The 14,983-nt window shown below is 41.7% G+C and overlaps 1 protein-coding gene across 1 annotated transcript; it reads right to left on the bottom strand.

Annotated features, from left to right (window-relative positions):
* Positions 1-98: 98 nt before the first annotated feature.
* setdb2 (SET domain bifurcated histone lysine methyltransferase 2) lies at positions 99-13,390 on the bottom strand. The gene is made up of 11 exons (XM_076302901.1): positions 12,681-13,390; positions 12,451-12,564; positions 8,481-8,576; positions 8,270-8,360; positions 6,599-7,393; positions 4,428-4,597; positions 3,697-3,944; positions 1,848-1,881; positions 1,469-1,695; positions 1,078-1,166; positions 99-973 (listed from the first exon to the last, which is right to left on the bottom strand). The coding sequence occupies exons 1-11, from the start codon at positions 12,712-12,714 to the stop codon at positions 910-912; spliced, it is 1,962 nt and encodes a 653-aa protein (XP_076159016.1). The 5' UTR covers positions 12,715-13,390; the 3' UTR covers positions 99-909.
* Positions 13,391-14,983: the final 1,593 nt, after the last annotated feature.

Raw genomic sequence — 14,983 nt, forward strand, 5'->3', positions numbered from 1 at the left:
ATTATTTTAGCTTCCGATGAATAGAGTTCTTGACACCGTTTCCTTACAATCTTTACCAGGAACTTACCCAAAGCATTAAGACGTACTCTCAACACAAATCAGTAGAAAGAGTGTGAACTTTATTCAGTTTATAAATGTTCAACTCTCAAGCAGTTGATGTGAAACTTTCTGAATGTAATTCACCTCAGCTAACTGGCTTGGTTTGTCAAATTGCTAACTACAGTATATCATACCAGTCCCATAGTGTTCAAATTCATCATAATTGTTTGTTTTGTACTCAACTCAACAGGACTAGCAGAAGCATGTCATTTCATCTATAGCTTCAGATGAAATTTCAGATAGCCTACTGCAATTAACAAAGTTTCACAGCATATTCATTTCACAGTTGCGATATGTACAATACAACATAGCCAGAACAGCTTGAGGAATCAGGTCCTGTTTTTCTTTCAGAGAAGTCAACCAACCAGTTACCAGTATTTAAGAACCACCAACTCACTAAGGGGATTTTCATTCACCCATGCTTTTTATCAAAGGAAGAAAAAAAAAAAACCTTTCACCCGTAGTTGGTAGAAGTAATGCCATGATTGTGGTGACTAACTTTATTTTGGAAATTTCCTATCTGGCTTAATCAGAGACACAAACAGTGAGTTTTTAACAATGGTAGGATAATACTCTGGAATATCAAAGTGGTAGGGATCCAGAATCAAAAATGTATAAACAAAAAAACAGCATAATTCAAAATAGCATAAATGACACTCTTGATCTCTCCAACTTGGCCTTGGGAAAAGTTCTGAGATCATTTGTTACTCCTGTTTCTACTCTTCATGCCTAAGCTGCATTCAGGTAAGATGGCCGATGACATCCAAACTAACTCAGTCACCATTGACGTCGTGAGGAGAATAGTTCCACTCAGTCGCCATTGACATCGTGAGGAGAATAGTTCCAAGTCAGCTCAGTTCCTGCCTTCACTGTCCTAAGAGAGAAAAGTGTTGGACGTATGGACAGAGTTTAGCTCGGTCGATTTACTGTATTAGTTACAACTTATGATAAATAACAGGTATCGGGTTTACTGCTTACCTGCTTGTGAAGAAAGCCATGACCGGAAACTGGGGGTCATGTGTGTCGACGAAGACGTTCTGTACGAAGAGGTTAGGGCTACCACTGCTCTGTTGACAAACACACACACACACCATAATTACAACGGGTATGAAGGGGTAGTGTGTGTGTGTGTGTGGGGGGGGGGGGTGGGTAGTGTAGGGGCTTTGGATTTTACATTGTAGAATTGTCAGATCATATTTTCATTACAGTCTATGCAAAACCAATCGCCTTCAGAGGTATGGATAAAGTTGAAAATTGAACTCGAATTTTACCACCAAACACCAAACCACCCTGACATCAATATACACAGTTACAAAATATATTGTAATAATAATAATAATAATAATAATAATAATAATAATAATCTTACATTGATGAACCTTCCGACATTTCCCTCTTTTGTAGCGTCAAGGTAATAGCTCTGCTTGGAGCAGCTGTATTTCCACTCCTGGGGGCCCGTCCTCAGTTTGGAGTCCCCACACTTCTTCACCTCCTCCTTCCCCCTCTCCTCCTTCTTCACCTCCTCCTTCCCCCTCTCCTCCTTCTCCAGCTGGGGTTCTTCATCCATCTCCATCTTCTCCTCAACCGTCGTTTGAGCTAACCAAGCAACAGAGCATTTCCACACAAAATCCATCGTTAATATGTCCAAGGGATTGAAAGATGTGACTATGTAAATGACGAATAAATTAAATGCATATGTCCAAAACCAGCACGCGAAAAACAGCAGGAATTTAAGGACCGAGGCTTACCTACTTTTCCAGCTGGCACGAGAGTCTCGTGATCCTGATAAAACATGATAAAAGTCAGACTATGAAAAAGCACATCAGATATATTGTTTTATTCACACTCAAACAAACCATTAGGGGTGTCAGAATTACCACTAACCTCTGTTGATACAGACTGAATAGCTCAAACAATCACAGTAAGAATTTGAACATAAAGTCAGTTAATTTACAGAAACCTGGCATTACAAATATTTGGAATCACTATGGGGTTAGATTGCATAAATTACAGAATAAAATCAAATTTGTATCATTACCAAATAAAACTCTACTTTCTCTGTAGCCATCTGCTCAGAGCTCAGAAGCTATACAAGCTGATTAAGAAGTTGGGCTCTGTGCTGGAAAGTTTTATATACCGGTAGTTTAAGTACATTGTTTAGTATTGGCCAATTCCATGGAAAATTATGTTTTTTGTAACATCCATAACACCAATAAAATGTGATGGTATGGTATGATGTTAATGATTACATGAAATTTGAGCATTTGCTATTTTTGGCTGAAGAATGTACATGAGAAGAAATGTACAAAAAAATAATGTTATCATTCACATCCTACAAATGCCAAGGCATTTCACTGGCGTTATGGATGTGACAAAAAGTCAATTTTCTGTGGAATTGCCCTATTACATTTAGATTAAATTTTAACTTTAGACTAAAGTATTTTTTTTACATCTATATCATGCCTGTGTAAGTTGTGTTGTTAATTACTGTGATCATGCCTGTGTACGCTGTGTTTTTCATTACTGTGAACATGCCATGCTAAGTTGTGTTGTTAATTACTGTTATCTATGTGGATTGTTGCTGCAACATCGTAAATTCCCCTTGGGGATGAATAAAGGGAATTATGTATCTATCCATCTTGAAAGTGCTTCTTCATGGATAATAAATAAACAACAGTCTCACTCCCAACTCATCACATACGGACACTTGGTGAGGACAAATCACATACGGACACTTGGTGAGGACAAATCACATACGGACACTTGGTGAGGACAAATCACATACGGACACTTGGTGAGGACAAATCACATACGGACACTTGGTGAGGACCCCTTGTCATCACTTTTTAAGTGTTTAAAAAAAGGGCGTGCTGAGGGCATGTCTGTGAGCTCAAATGTACATACCCCAAGAGTGTAGCGCTGTAGCTGCCTGGCTGCGTTAGCTGCTGGAGATCTATGTGAAAACTCGGATTTCTCCTTTAATATGCGACACGTTGGGAGTGAGACCGTGTTGAAATGAAGCGAATTTGGAAGTGGCATCTGAAATTTCATTTGCACTAGTGTGAGAGAGACCTTTAGAGATAGAGGCTACAGCTATATTCAAAACAATCTGATGAGGCTCTGATGCGTCCAAACTTATGAACACATCCAGCATTACTCCTGTCCGTCACATGGGTTTGTGTGCTTGTGTGTTCTGATGTCATGGGTCCTATGTGGGGTTGGAAATATGTCATATGTGCTGCCACGTGTCATATGTTACATGTGTTGCTGTGCCTACATTCTTTATTATTGTTTTCCCACATCACTCCATGTTCCAGTAGCATGACTTCATGATAAACATAGATAGATAGATAGATTAGTTAACTTCCCGAGAGGAATAATCATTTTCAAACATCACTCCATGTTCCACATGGAGGGACTTTAAATAATCTTTATTTACATATTTACCTTGAAGTTGTGCTACTGACCAGTACTGACCCTGCAGAGATGTGTGTGTGTGGATATGACTTCATGGAAGATCCTTGAATTTCCCCTAGGGATCAATAAAGTATATCTATCTATCTATCCATTTATCTATCTATCTATCTATTAACTTGCCTGTGTCTTGACAGTGTCTTTATCGCCATCTGCTGGCAGAGCTGGGTGATCTGTGGGCCTCTGAATGACCGGGATGTGGGAAGGAGAGCAAGGATCTGTTGCAGCCGTTGCAGACAATCCCGTTTGCTGTAATGTCGGGAGAGTCCATTCTTCGACCACCTCTACCTCATCATCGGAGAACGCCTCCTCCCGAATGGACTTCAGGACAGGCGATTCTTCGGAATTCTGCTCTGTTCTAAGAACCACACCTGAGAAGAAAAGGTTCCATTGAGAATGTCTCTGTCCCAAAAGGTTATGACCAGTTTGGGGTCGTCAAGTGATGCAAATCACCACTGTTTTATCAGTTTGCTTCTAAACCATTAAAATGCCCCAATACCTTTGACAATACTGACAACGAGCAAAGGAATGTACAATGAGTAAATTCCGCCGAAAATGAACTAAAGCTAATCAGATAACTTGGCTAAATGGGTCAGCAAAGGGTCAGCAATGAGTCAGCAATGGGTCAGCAATGGGTCAGCCATAATGGCTTTTAGGTCATGTGCAGAGCTTTTTTGTTGCTCATAAGCTAAATTAAATTAGGGCCTGTGATCCTTCACCATACATGCCAGATGTAGTTCATTGTAAAGAGCTTGTTTGTTGGCTAAATCAAAGGCTAAATTAAATTAGGGCCTGTGACGTCTTCCTTCCCATACAGAGGATATGGAAACAGCATACTGTATCTCCTCCCTCACCTGCATATGTGCAAACAAAGGTCCCAACATCAAGGTCGTCACGACACCGAACTCCCCAGCCCCGGTCAGGCGTGCGGAAAACCTGCAGACGGACCCGAACGCCATGCTGGACGACACGATTCAGACAGTTATATGGATCACATCCACACCACGGACTGCACTCATAGAGCCTACACACAGACACACATAAACAAACAAACAAATAACGAAACAAATAAAAGCTTAAAAAGCATATAATTACATCAATCGGTGCTACACTTTAGTGTTAAGTCTGAGAGAATGTTCTGTGCCGATATGCAGCTTCTTTGTAGATGTTTTTAAAACTTGTATCACACGCGCTGTTAGCTTACCTACTTTTCCACAACATTAGGTCGGAGTAATAGTATTGGCTGATTGCAGTCACATAGCTTATCCAGATACTCATTGCAGTCACATCCATCAATAATAAATGGGCTAGGAATTTACAACCAACTGGTGTAGACGTCCTCGGTCCATCAGGGTTCTGCCAACCAGTGGGCCCTGGGGCTTCAGTCCTCCTTATCCCCGTTGTTAGTTAAACATTGTTAGTAGTACCGGTACTTTTAATAAGCTTTAATTTGTATCTCTTAGATTGTCGCTGTGTTACTGTTCTTGTTTTATCTTTCCGTGGAGAGAAACGCAATTTCAGTCCTCTATATGTCTTGTACATATAGCAGAATTAACAATACAATTGACTTAATCTGGACGTGGGTAGGGGCTTAAAAATTGAGCAGCTCCTACAAGTATGCAAGTGCATAACAGAATTTTGAACTCAATTCCATACCTCACATAGAGCAAGTGAAGGGGCACTAAAGTCTGGAAAACGTGAGTTGATGTCAAACACCTCATCACACACACACACACACACACACACACACACACACACACACACACACACACACACACACAGAGAGTCACCTTAGACCTCTTCTGATTGTTGAGAAGTTAGAGCGCTAGAAATTAGTTATTACATAATGAGGTAAAAATGTATGTACATTTTAGGGGTGTAACGGTACACAAAAATCACGGTTTGGCTTGGAGGTCACACTTCAAATAATTTTCAATACGGTAAGCCTGTAGGTACTGCTAGTCTAAAAATCACTGACAATATTGTTGATGCACAACAGGAAAGGTATTTCGAAAAGGTGTCAAATTACGTCAGTTGACTAAATTGACATATGGGCCGCCACTTAATATGTTAGTGTGGGAACTCAAATTTGAAACATGGTCCGCATGCAAAAAGGCCTACTGTTAACTGCTCTATTGAACCCAACATTCTGTACACCGTTTGGTATGAATATGTGTACCTTTTCTCCCCTTTTACATTTTGTCAAGACATTACATAATGTGGTGTTGTTACATAAACATATTCGGTGTAAAAGGGCCTCCTGGAATGTTTGCTAGATAAGCTCAAAGATTGACTTTATTGAGTTTGTTGTGAGATAGATGTTGATGCTGGCTTTCAGATCCAAGTATTTTTTCGGGCATGTTAGCTAATTGTGTTAACCATTTCTGCAGTGCTTCCTGCTCAGTGGTCAGTTGTAAAAAAGAGAGAGTAGGGACAAAGTCCCTCCACTCGGCGGCCATTTAGCAACGCTTTTTGGGCACTTATCGGGCATCCATTTCGGCAGAAATGCGCGTGCGCAAGGCTTCACGACACCAATCTTGCTCCAGCGGCGAGTTCACAACACATGATTGGCACGATGTCTTCACAACACACCACATGATTGGCTCAATGTAGGCTTCGGACCTGGAACCGGAGGGTTGCCGGTTGGAACTCCGGCCAGTAGGCACGGCTGAAGTGCTCTTAACCCCTCACTGCTCCCCGAGCGCCGCTGTTGATGCAGGCAGCTCACTGCGCCGGGATTAGTGTGTGCTTCACCTCACGGTGTGTACACTGTGTGCTGAGTGTGTTTCACTAATTCACGGATTGGGATAAATGCAGAGACCAAATTTCCCTCACGGGATCAAAAGAGTATATACTTACTTATACTTATGTATTTACACGTCAACGTTTTGCCGAGGAAGAGGCGGGATATATGTAGACAACGGCCATATTGGCGTTACAAACTAACCCCATGCATTTCTATGGAGGATTTTTTGAGTGCCGTGTCTCCTCATTAGAAAGTCTCTGGTAGGGATTCATTACTCACCCTGTGGGAACAGCTTGCTGCAGCCTCTGGTGAGTGTAGAATTGTACTGGCCCATCCGCAACCTTCTGCGAGAGCTGCAGACACGCACAGCTGCGGCTATCTGTGCAACCATCAGTGCAATCGCAACAGGCGGAGAAGAGTTCCCCTGCGCTGAGGAAGCAGCCGTGAGGCCACCGCTCTCTCCGGTAACGGAACTCCGCGGGCTGCGCAGAATCCACCTCGTTGCACAACTGCACAGCGACAGACTCGACCCCCCGACTCAAATCCCGCTTGCAGAGAGACGATGCCGACACGGGCAGGCGCTCCGGCCGCACGACCGGATGAAAGCTGAAGTTCCACGGCTGAAGCACACCGAACACCTGTGTCTGCCGTAGGTAATTCAGCACCTCCTCGAAACCGCGCAGTTCGCGGCCACACGGCGCATTGTAAAACACTTCCTCGTTGTCACCATCCTCATCGTCGTCAGTGATTTGTGCGGGGACATCTTCCGCGGTAGAGAACCGGGTCTTGCTAGAGCAATGGCGTCGGAACTGACACAGCAGCGGCGCCCTCAGGGGGTTGTGGCCCAGGAAGTGGTCTGGGTGGGAAGGCAAAATGACCACACAGGCAGCGCTGCAGTCGTGGGGCTCGAAGACGGCCTGTGGGGAATACAACTGCCCCAGGGCATTCTCTACGCTATATGGTGGCGGTGAGAGTAGCATGACATCAAAGATGTCTGGGTGGGGTGACAGTGGGGTGACAGGGTCCTTGAGGGGCTGATAGTTTGCAAGCTCAAACTCTTGGCTGTCTTCATAACTGTGGAGAAATAAACAAGAGGATCAGTCTTACTTTATGCAAACATTCATGCATACTTCATACAGACTTCATGAAGGAAAAATGTTTTCTGTGTTTTCAGTGTACATTTTTGAGATTGTTGCAGCCTACAATGCCTGAATTCGCTAAATAATTGATTCAAGTTGCTAGCTCTACTAAAAAATTGATGCAAGTTGCAATGGATTTTGTTGCAATGAAAGGGGATGTGGGGAAACTGATGAGTGTGTTAACTTTATTCTAGTGAGAAAGAAAATCACACTGCTCTAAGTAACAAAGCTTACAAAAACATCTAACAAAATAAGCTGTATATGTACACTACCGAAATGTCCTTGTTTTCATCATTAATGTTGTAAATGACCATGAAAGAAATGGCTGATCTTTAGTGCAATATCTACATACAGATGCCCATTATCAGCAACCATTCATCCAATGTTCCAAAGGCACATTCTGTTTACTAATCTGATATCATTTTAAAAGGCGAACTGAGAAGACTTTGGATTTTGTAATTATGTAAGCACATAATGTAATCTGAAAACTGCTGCCCTAATTTAAAAAAAGGGAGAAAAGAGAGAGTGGCTGACAACGATGATGTTGAGGTCGTGCGCTAGTTTGAGCCAGACATATGTCACAACCAAACGTTAGCGATTGATTATGGCAGATCCAGAGTGGCTCTGGGCAGATCCAATAGTTTTAAACTTACATGGTTCCTTTAACACTTGTGTTAAGTGGCCAGACTCTCGTCTAGTAGGACCAGGCTACACGGATATGCCCCCAAAGTGTAATGCTGTAGCTGCCTGGCTGCAGCAACCCGAGCTAGGTAAAAACTATTGTTTCCGGGGGAAAAAATAAATACTTCACCTTATATTTGGGTCAGGAACCAGCAATCCCACTGACAACTGCTCTTCCTTGAACGACAGTTGTAAACAGCCCAAATCAGACTTTAAGTAATCTGTCAACCAAAAAGCAGCATTGTGGTTAACTGTTTTCTAATTCATGTCAGCTAACCAGTGAATATCAACTGCCTATTGAGACAGCATTTAGGATATTTCGAAATATCTGGACTGCACACCTTCGCCAATGACCACTTGTTCAATTGCATAATGTTTCAAGTTCAAAACTTCATTCATTTCACAGTCCTGGAGTAAGTTCAGGCCCTGAAGATACTCTGCAAGAAACACATAAAAAAATAACAACACATGAAGATGAAGTATGGAAGGCAAAGATACATGATACCACAAACCTAATGGTGTCATTAAAATGTGCGATCTCGTTTGTTTTTATGTATATTAATTAGTTGTATTTTGTGTGTTTTCGCTAATGTGCACTATCTAATTGTATTGTGTTCATTATACACAGGCTACGTTGGTTTTATCTCTTGCCGGTGCACAATATTAAAAGTTATTATCACGCTGCAGCCTGTTAACATGGTTACAGGTGTAATGGAGTTATGCTAGCTAGTTTGCACGATGTGCAGTACTAGCTGCTATCTGTGTGAATGAAATGTAATGAATATATTGTAAACGTCTGTTGATTGTGCAGGGTTTCCCGCAGCACTTTGCAGTCAAGGCGGCCGCCTTGGCAAAACATGCCTGCCGCCTTAACTACATCGTCAAAAAAAAAAAAGTAGTCCACCATGTTACTCTGTTTTCTCCCTTTCATTCCAAACCATGACCAACGCTAGTCTCCCTTCTCCGCAGAACGCATTAAGAAAATAAGAAAATAAGAAACCTGCCATAAATCGAAAAATAATCAGTTTTTATAATATTTACATACAGCGGGGAAAATAAGTATTGAACACATCAACATTTTTTTCAGTAAGTATACTTCCAGTGAGGCTATTCGCATGAAATTCACCGGACATTAGTATTAAATCAGATAATCCACACATATATAAAAATCCAAACATTAATGTCTAAAAGTAGTGTTATGAGAAAAAAAGTGGAATGGCACAGGGAAAAAGTATTGAACACGTTAAGAAAAAGCAGTACACAAAGGCAAGGAATGGCAAGGAACAAACTGGAATCTATAAGTAGTTAGAGAAATTATCTCTCCTGTCTGTGCAAATTGATATAAGATGGGTTAGTACATACTGGTGGGCTATAAAAAGGTTTTTTGCTACCAAGGTATCACACAAGAAACATTTCATGATGGGTAAAAGCAAAGAGCTCTCCCAAGACCTTTGCAACCTTATTGTTGCAAAACATATCAATGGAACTGGTTACAGATGCACTTCAAAACTTCAGAATCATCCAGCAAGCAGTATTGGAGCTATTATCTGCAAGTGGAAGGAACATCACTGCATCATCAACTGGCCATGCACAGGATCTCCTAGCAAGATTTCTGACCAGGAAGTCAGAAGGATAGTCAGAAGAGTAGCCCAAGAGCCAAGGACCACTCTGAGAAAACTCCAGAAAGATTTGGAGGCAGCAGGTACAATTGTTACAGAGAAAATCATAGGTAATGCACTCCACCGCCATGACCTCTATGCAATTTTAATATGCTTCATATCAAGTAGAAGGCTAAAGTAAAACTTGGATGTTAAGCCTGTATTCTTTAGGCAATTAATCCCACCGATCCCTTTAGTTTTAGGCTTATGTGTATTAACGTTGTCAAGCGTGTTTGTTGTTGCACTATCTTTTAAAATAAATATTCTGAGTGAAATATATTGCCGTTGCTCTTAAGTTCTTTGGGATTTAAGTTTTCTGTTTAAGGTGACAATTCGTCTTAGATTATTTCTCCCTCTTTTAAATTGGAGCGAGCATGGAGTGATTTCACTGGAGCAGGATGATTTTTAAGTGGAGCAGGGAGCGAAATTGAGCGGAGCGACCTGACGTGAATTTGAGCGGAGGAGCGGCCGAGTAAACAGCCACCTGCTCACAGCGCAGTGTTGACTTGCGCGTCTTTTTAAGATGGTGAGCTTAAACGAAGGCAAGCCCTCTAATAGGACGGGCAAGACGGGCAAGACTGACAAATAGACGGGCCTAGGCCCGTCCAGTCCCGCCCGTGGCTACGAGTATGCTTTCTAAATTATTTAGCTAACTCCATCCCCATCCACGAACTTAGGCTACTATGGCCAATATCTTTGAAATTTAACGGTCTTGGTTTTATTAGGAAGACATGAATTCTGGGTGGGTTTTGGGCATGCCTCAGACTCGTGGTGTGAGCGGTATTGGAGCAGAACAAAGCGGCCGCTCCGGCCTCTAAATTAAAACGCGCTCAGCGCTCAAATTCCATCCATATTACACAAAACTATAAAATAATCTAAACTTCATTCACTCTCGGTGTATAGATCAGGACATACTTGCGAACAGGCTGCAGGGCAACAGTCTGACAGCCTGCATGAAGATAGGTATTAATGGTCCAATAGTAAAACAGTATAATATACTGTTGTATTCTCAGAGCAATTACAAAATGGCCCTTGAAATGTTTTTTTTAAAGCCAAGGAGGATGGCTTGTAGCGATGCTAGTTGTCAGCTCTGCCATAAGTAGTGACTGATCGCATTTGCACATTTTGTTGTTTTGCACTTTCTTTTGCACTTGTTCTAGTTTGTAATAGTCTGTTAAAATTGCACAAATTACACAAATATTTTGAAATATTTCTATACTGTTGTATAGTTTGTTTGGTGTTATTACTTCGTTAACTGTTATTTTGAGAAGCTGGTTATTTATTTAATATGCAGTGTTTAATAAATAATTGTTAAATGTACAGAGTCTGTAGTGTATCGCACAAACAAGACGCCAGCACCCACAAACAGCTAAATTAAGGTCCGTTGTGGCGTCCGTCATTCCACTAAACACAATGCAGAGTGATCGAAGGTAGGGGAGAGACGACCTTTGTTACATAACCACCAATCTGCCAACCAATGGTCACAAACATAAGACAAATGGCCCATCTAACAGCAGTATACAACAGCAGTATACAGCATGCAGCATGTCATTGGGGTTATCAAGTAGGCACCCTCATTCACCGATGTTTCGTTAAGTTAGGCCCACAACACCTCATGAAGGCTTAACAGTAAAACCAGCGTCCTGGAGACACTCCTCCATGTTGCCACCATATTACCACATTGAAATACCCAATATATATCTAAAATACTCTTAACCAAGAGCAGGCATGGTCTAGGTTGGTTAGGTTTGTCCGTCCCATTGATGCGGACTGAACCATAACCCTAACCAACCACCATAACCCTAACCAACCATCATCGACCTAGGCACTGCTCTTAGTATAGTATAGCATAGTATAGTATAGTATAGTATAGTATACTCTTTTGATCCCATGGGGGAAATTTGGTCTCTGCATTTATCCCAATCCGTGAATTAGTGAAACACACTCAGCACACAGTGAACACACAGTGAGGTGAAGCACACACTAATCCCGGCGCAGTGAGCTGCCTGCAAGCTGCCTGCAACAACAGCGCTCGGGGAGCATTGAGGGGTGAGGTGCCTTGCTCAAGGGCACTTCAGCCTTGCCTACTGGTCGGGGTTCGAACCGGCAACCCTCCGGTTACAATTCCGAAGTGCTAACCAGTAGGCCACGGCTGCCCTCTTATAAAATGAATGCCAAATTGCTATATTCCATAATGAACTGTACATCTCTGTCTATATTGTTGTTCACTGCATATCGATAGTTATCTGCTCTTATTACTGTTACTGTTAATACACTGCACATATCCTTACTGTAAACCATGCATCTTGCACTGCACTATGTCATATGTCATATACTGTTTATACAGCACTACCTGTCTAAACTGTTCACATTGCACTTTTCTGCTTTTCTGCACTTCTGCTTAGACGCCAACTGCATTCCTTTCTCTCTGTACTTGTATTCTGCACGATGACAATAAAGTCTAATGTAATCTAATCTAACAGAATAATTGCTTCTCAAAATCAACATACGGTTCTTCTTTTAGGGTTGCTGTGCTTACACATTATACACACACTGCCAACAAAATAAACACTGACATAAACAAACTAAAGAGAACGTACATTATGGAACTGCACACATTAAGTTAGTCTCTGCAGCCATTCCTTGTGCTTACCTTTGTCTGATGCTGTGTTCGTCTTGATTGACTCTTTTAGACGTGCCAGATGTTGTAGCAGCACCTCAAACACATCGTCCACATCCACATTTTTCCAAAAGGCCTTCGCTTTCTCTACAACGCAAACCTTCATGTCACTCGAGAAATCAAAGATCATGCCTTGTTGATAAGGTTTGCAGTGACGCCAAAGTTAAACAATTCCATAATATGAACGAAATAGTTTGCCTCACCGATTTTAAGTAATGTAATATCCCTCTCATCCATTGTTTGGGAAAGAAGCTCGACTTTATACCCACGTTAAATTTCCACAAGGACCATCTAACGTTGCATAGTTAGCTAGTAGTTAGCTGGCTAAGAAACGTAAGCATGTGTAAGCATCATCAGACCGCCGTCGTCGCTCACTCACGGTTCACAGTTAACTTGACTGCCTGTTGCTTGTTGCACAGACGTAATGTCTAGATCCGTAGACAGTTTCTGGACTGGTTTAACATGCAGGGAAGGACCATATTATACATCGGTACCGATAACTTTCTAATCATCCCTGATGGCGGCAAACATTAGATTGTCTCGCGTTATGAATGGCATTTGATGTCCTATCGTCAACTAGCTTTAGTACAAAGTATGGTGTCCGATAAAGACCAAAAGGCGTTGTGTATTCAGCGATGTTCTGGTAGCGGGGATAGCAATATTAGCTGTCTTTTCATACAAGGACAACCCATCGTATATTTACCATGTCCTATGGGACAACTAGCTTTAGCATGAGTCTCGGCCACGGAACACCGGACGTAGTTTTGTTTGAATGTAATCCTATCGGATGCACGTGACGTGGCCCTTTTAGCCGTCACGCTTGCGGAGAATGGAGTCTTCCTTTTAGAACATTTTTGGTATAAAATCTTTCTAGATTATCAGGGTCATCATTGGATCATTTTCCAGGCTAAAAATAGAGTCAGAGGAGAGCAATACACGGGTTTCCCGTTTACCAACAAAACTAGATGCGCGCGCAGCCGTGGGGCAGAAGACGCTTTCTTTTACTGTCTATGGTGGCCATCCACAAAGTTATAAACTTAACCTAAATAGTCGTCTGCTGTAAGCTACAATCGGATTGTTTTGTATACCCCTGTTGTCTCAATGATAATAACATCTCATTTCAGACTATATTTCAAAGTTTGCCGTTCATTTGCATTATTAATATAACATCGTATTTTGTCATTTTTGCAACTACTCCATTTTTGGCGAAGACATGCATTCCGTTATGCATAGACATGCATTGCGAATGTTATATTTAACATTCTCTAACCATCGTGATTTCGAATTGGTGCAGTTTTCAGCACAAAAACTCATTTTATTCTTGTGCTCTTTTGTATTGCTCTATGCTGTTCTATGGTGCTTTCTGCCTCTTGGTTGCGCACGCATGTTTTCGTGACGTTGCATAGAAATCCATGTATTGGGTAGACCATAGACTGTATAGAACTGGACAGTGTATAGGCCTTTGCTGTAAGTATACCTTTTTTGACTGCCATTTTTTTTATGTTTGCCGGTGCTCCTACTACCGTTTACCACAGCCACTTTCGATTTCAAAACTATAGCATCATCCCCTCTCGTCACTGATTGGCAGGTGTTATACACAGGTCTTCTGAGGACCGATGGAAACGTTAGTGAATTATGGTGTTCCATATTGGCTCTAGGAGTGTGTGGCCAGGCTACTTTAAAGGCTCAAAATGGCCAGAAACAAATGACTTTCTTAATAATAATAATAATAATACATTTTTAATAATATAATAATACGTTTTATTTATAGAGCGCCTTTCTCAGACTCAAGGTCACTTTCCAAAGTCAACACAAACAGAGCAAGACAACACAAAAACAAACAGTCAAAAAAAATGGCATTTGCGATGAGTCTAAGCGGTGGCGGAAGGTGAAAAGTGTTTCTGAAACAGAAAGGTCTTGAGGTGAGCTTTGAGGAAAGGAAAGGAGGGACAGTCACAGGTAGAGGTAGGGTATGTTAGAGAGTCTGGTGCGGGGGACATTTCGGTTAGAGATTTCTGAGAGCGCGGGAAGGAGTGTAAGAGATCAGAAGGTCACAGAGGTAAGGATGAGCAAAGTCATGGAGGGCTTTGAAAGTGAGTAGTAGAATTTTGAATTTGATTCGGGACAGAACCGGTAACCAGTGAAGCTGAGAAAGAATAGGGGTGATGTGTGCAGATCTCTTGGCATGCGTGAGTCTGGCTGCAGAGTTATGAATGTATTGTAGTCTTTGAAGTGATTTAGTGGGGAGGCCAATGAATAGGGAGTTGCAGTAGTCTGGTAAAATGTAATGAAGGAGTGAACCAGGGTTTGTGCATGGTAGAAAGGAAGGGGCGAAGGCGTGCAATGTTCCGGAGGTGAAAGAATGCAGTTTTAGTGAGGGATTTAATGTGGGGGTCGAAACTGAGTGACTTGTTCTTCTGTAACTTGACAATATATTTTCACTCTGTGAAATGATTTGTACAAAAATTGCCAAGAAACTGAAGATTTCAAACAAGGATGTATACTT

The sequence above is a fragment of the Alosa pseudoharengus genome, unplaced genomic scaffold (assembly GCF_046254945.1).
Source record: "Alosa pseudoharengus isolate Yale_2024_CS ecotype anadromous, Long Island Sound unplaced genomic scaffold, YU_APseudo_1.1 YU_APseudo_1.1_scf_24, whole genome shotgun sequence".
Classification (NCBI taxonomy): Eukaryota; Metazoa; Chordata; class Actinopteri; order Clupeiformes; family Clupeidae; genus Alosa; species Alosa pseudoharengus.

Coding starts and splice junctions, on each gene's coding strand:
- setdb2 (XM_076302901.1), bottom strand. CDS start 12,714: ATGGATGAGAGGGATATTACATTACTTAAAATCG. Junction 8,361..8,480: donor ACAAGTGGTCATTGGCGAAG/GTGTGCAGTCCA, acceptor TTTGGTTGACAG/ATTACTTAAAGTCTGATTTG. Junction 3,945..4,427: donor CTTTGTTTGCACATATGCAG/GTGAGGGAGGAG, acceptor TTTTCTTCTCAG/GTGTGGTTCTTAGAACAGAG.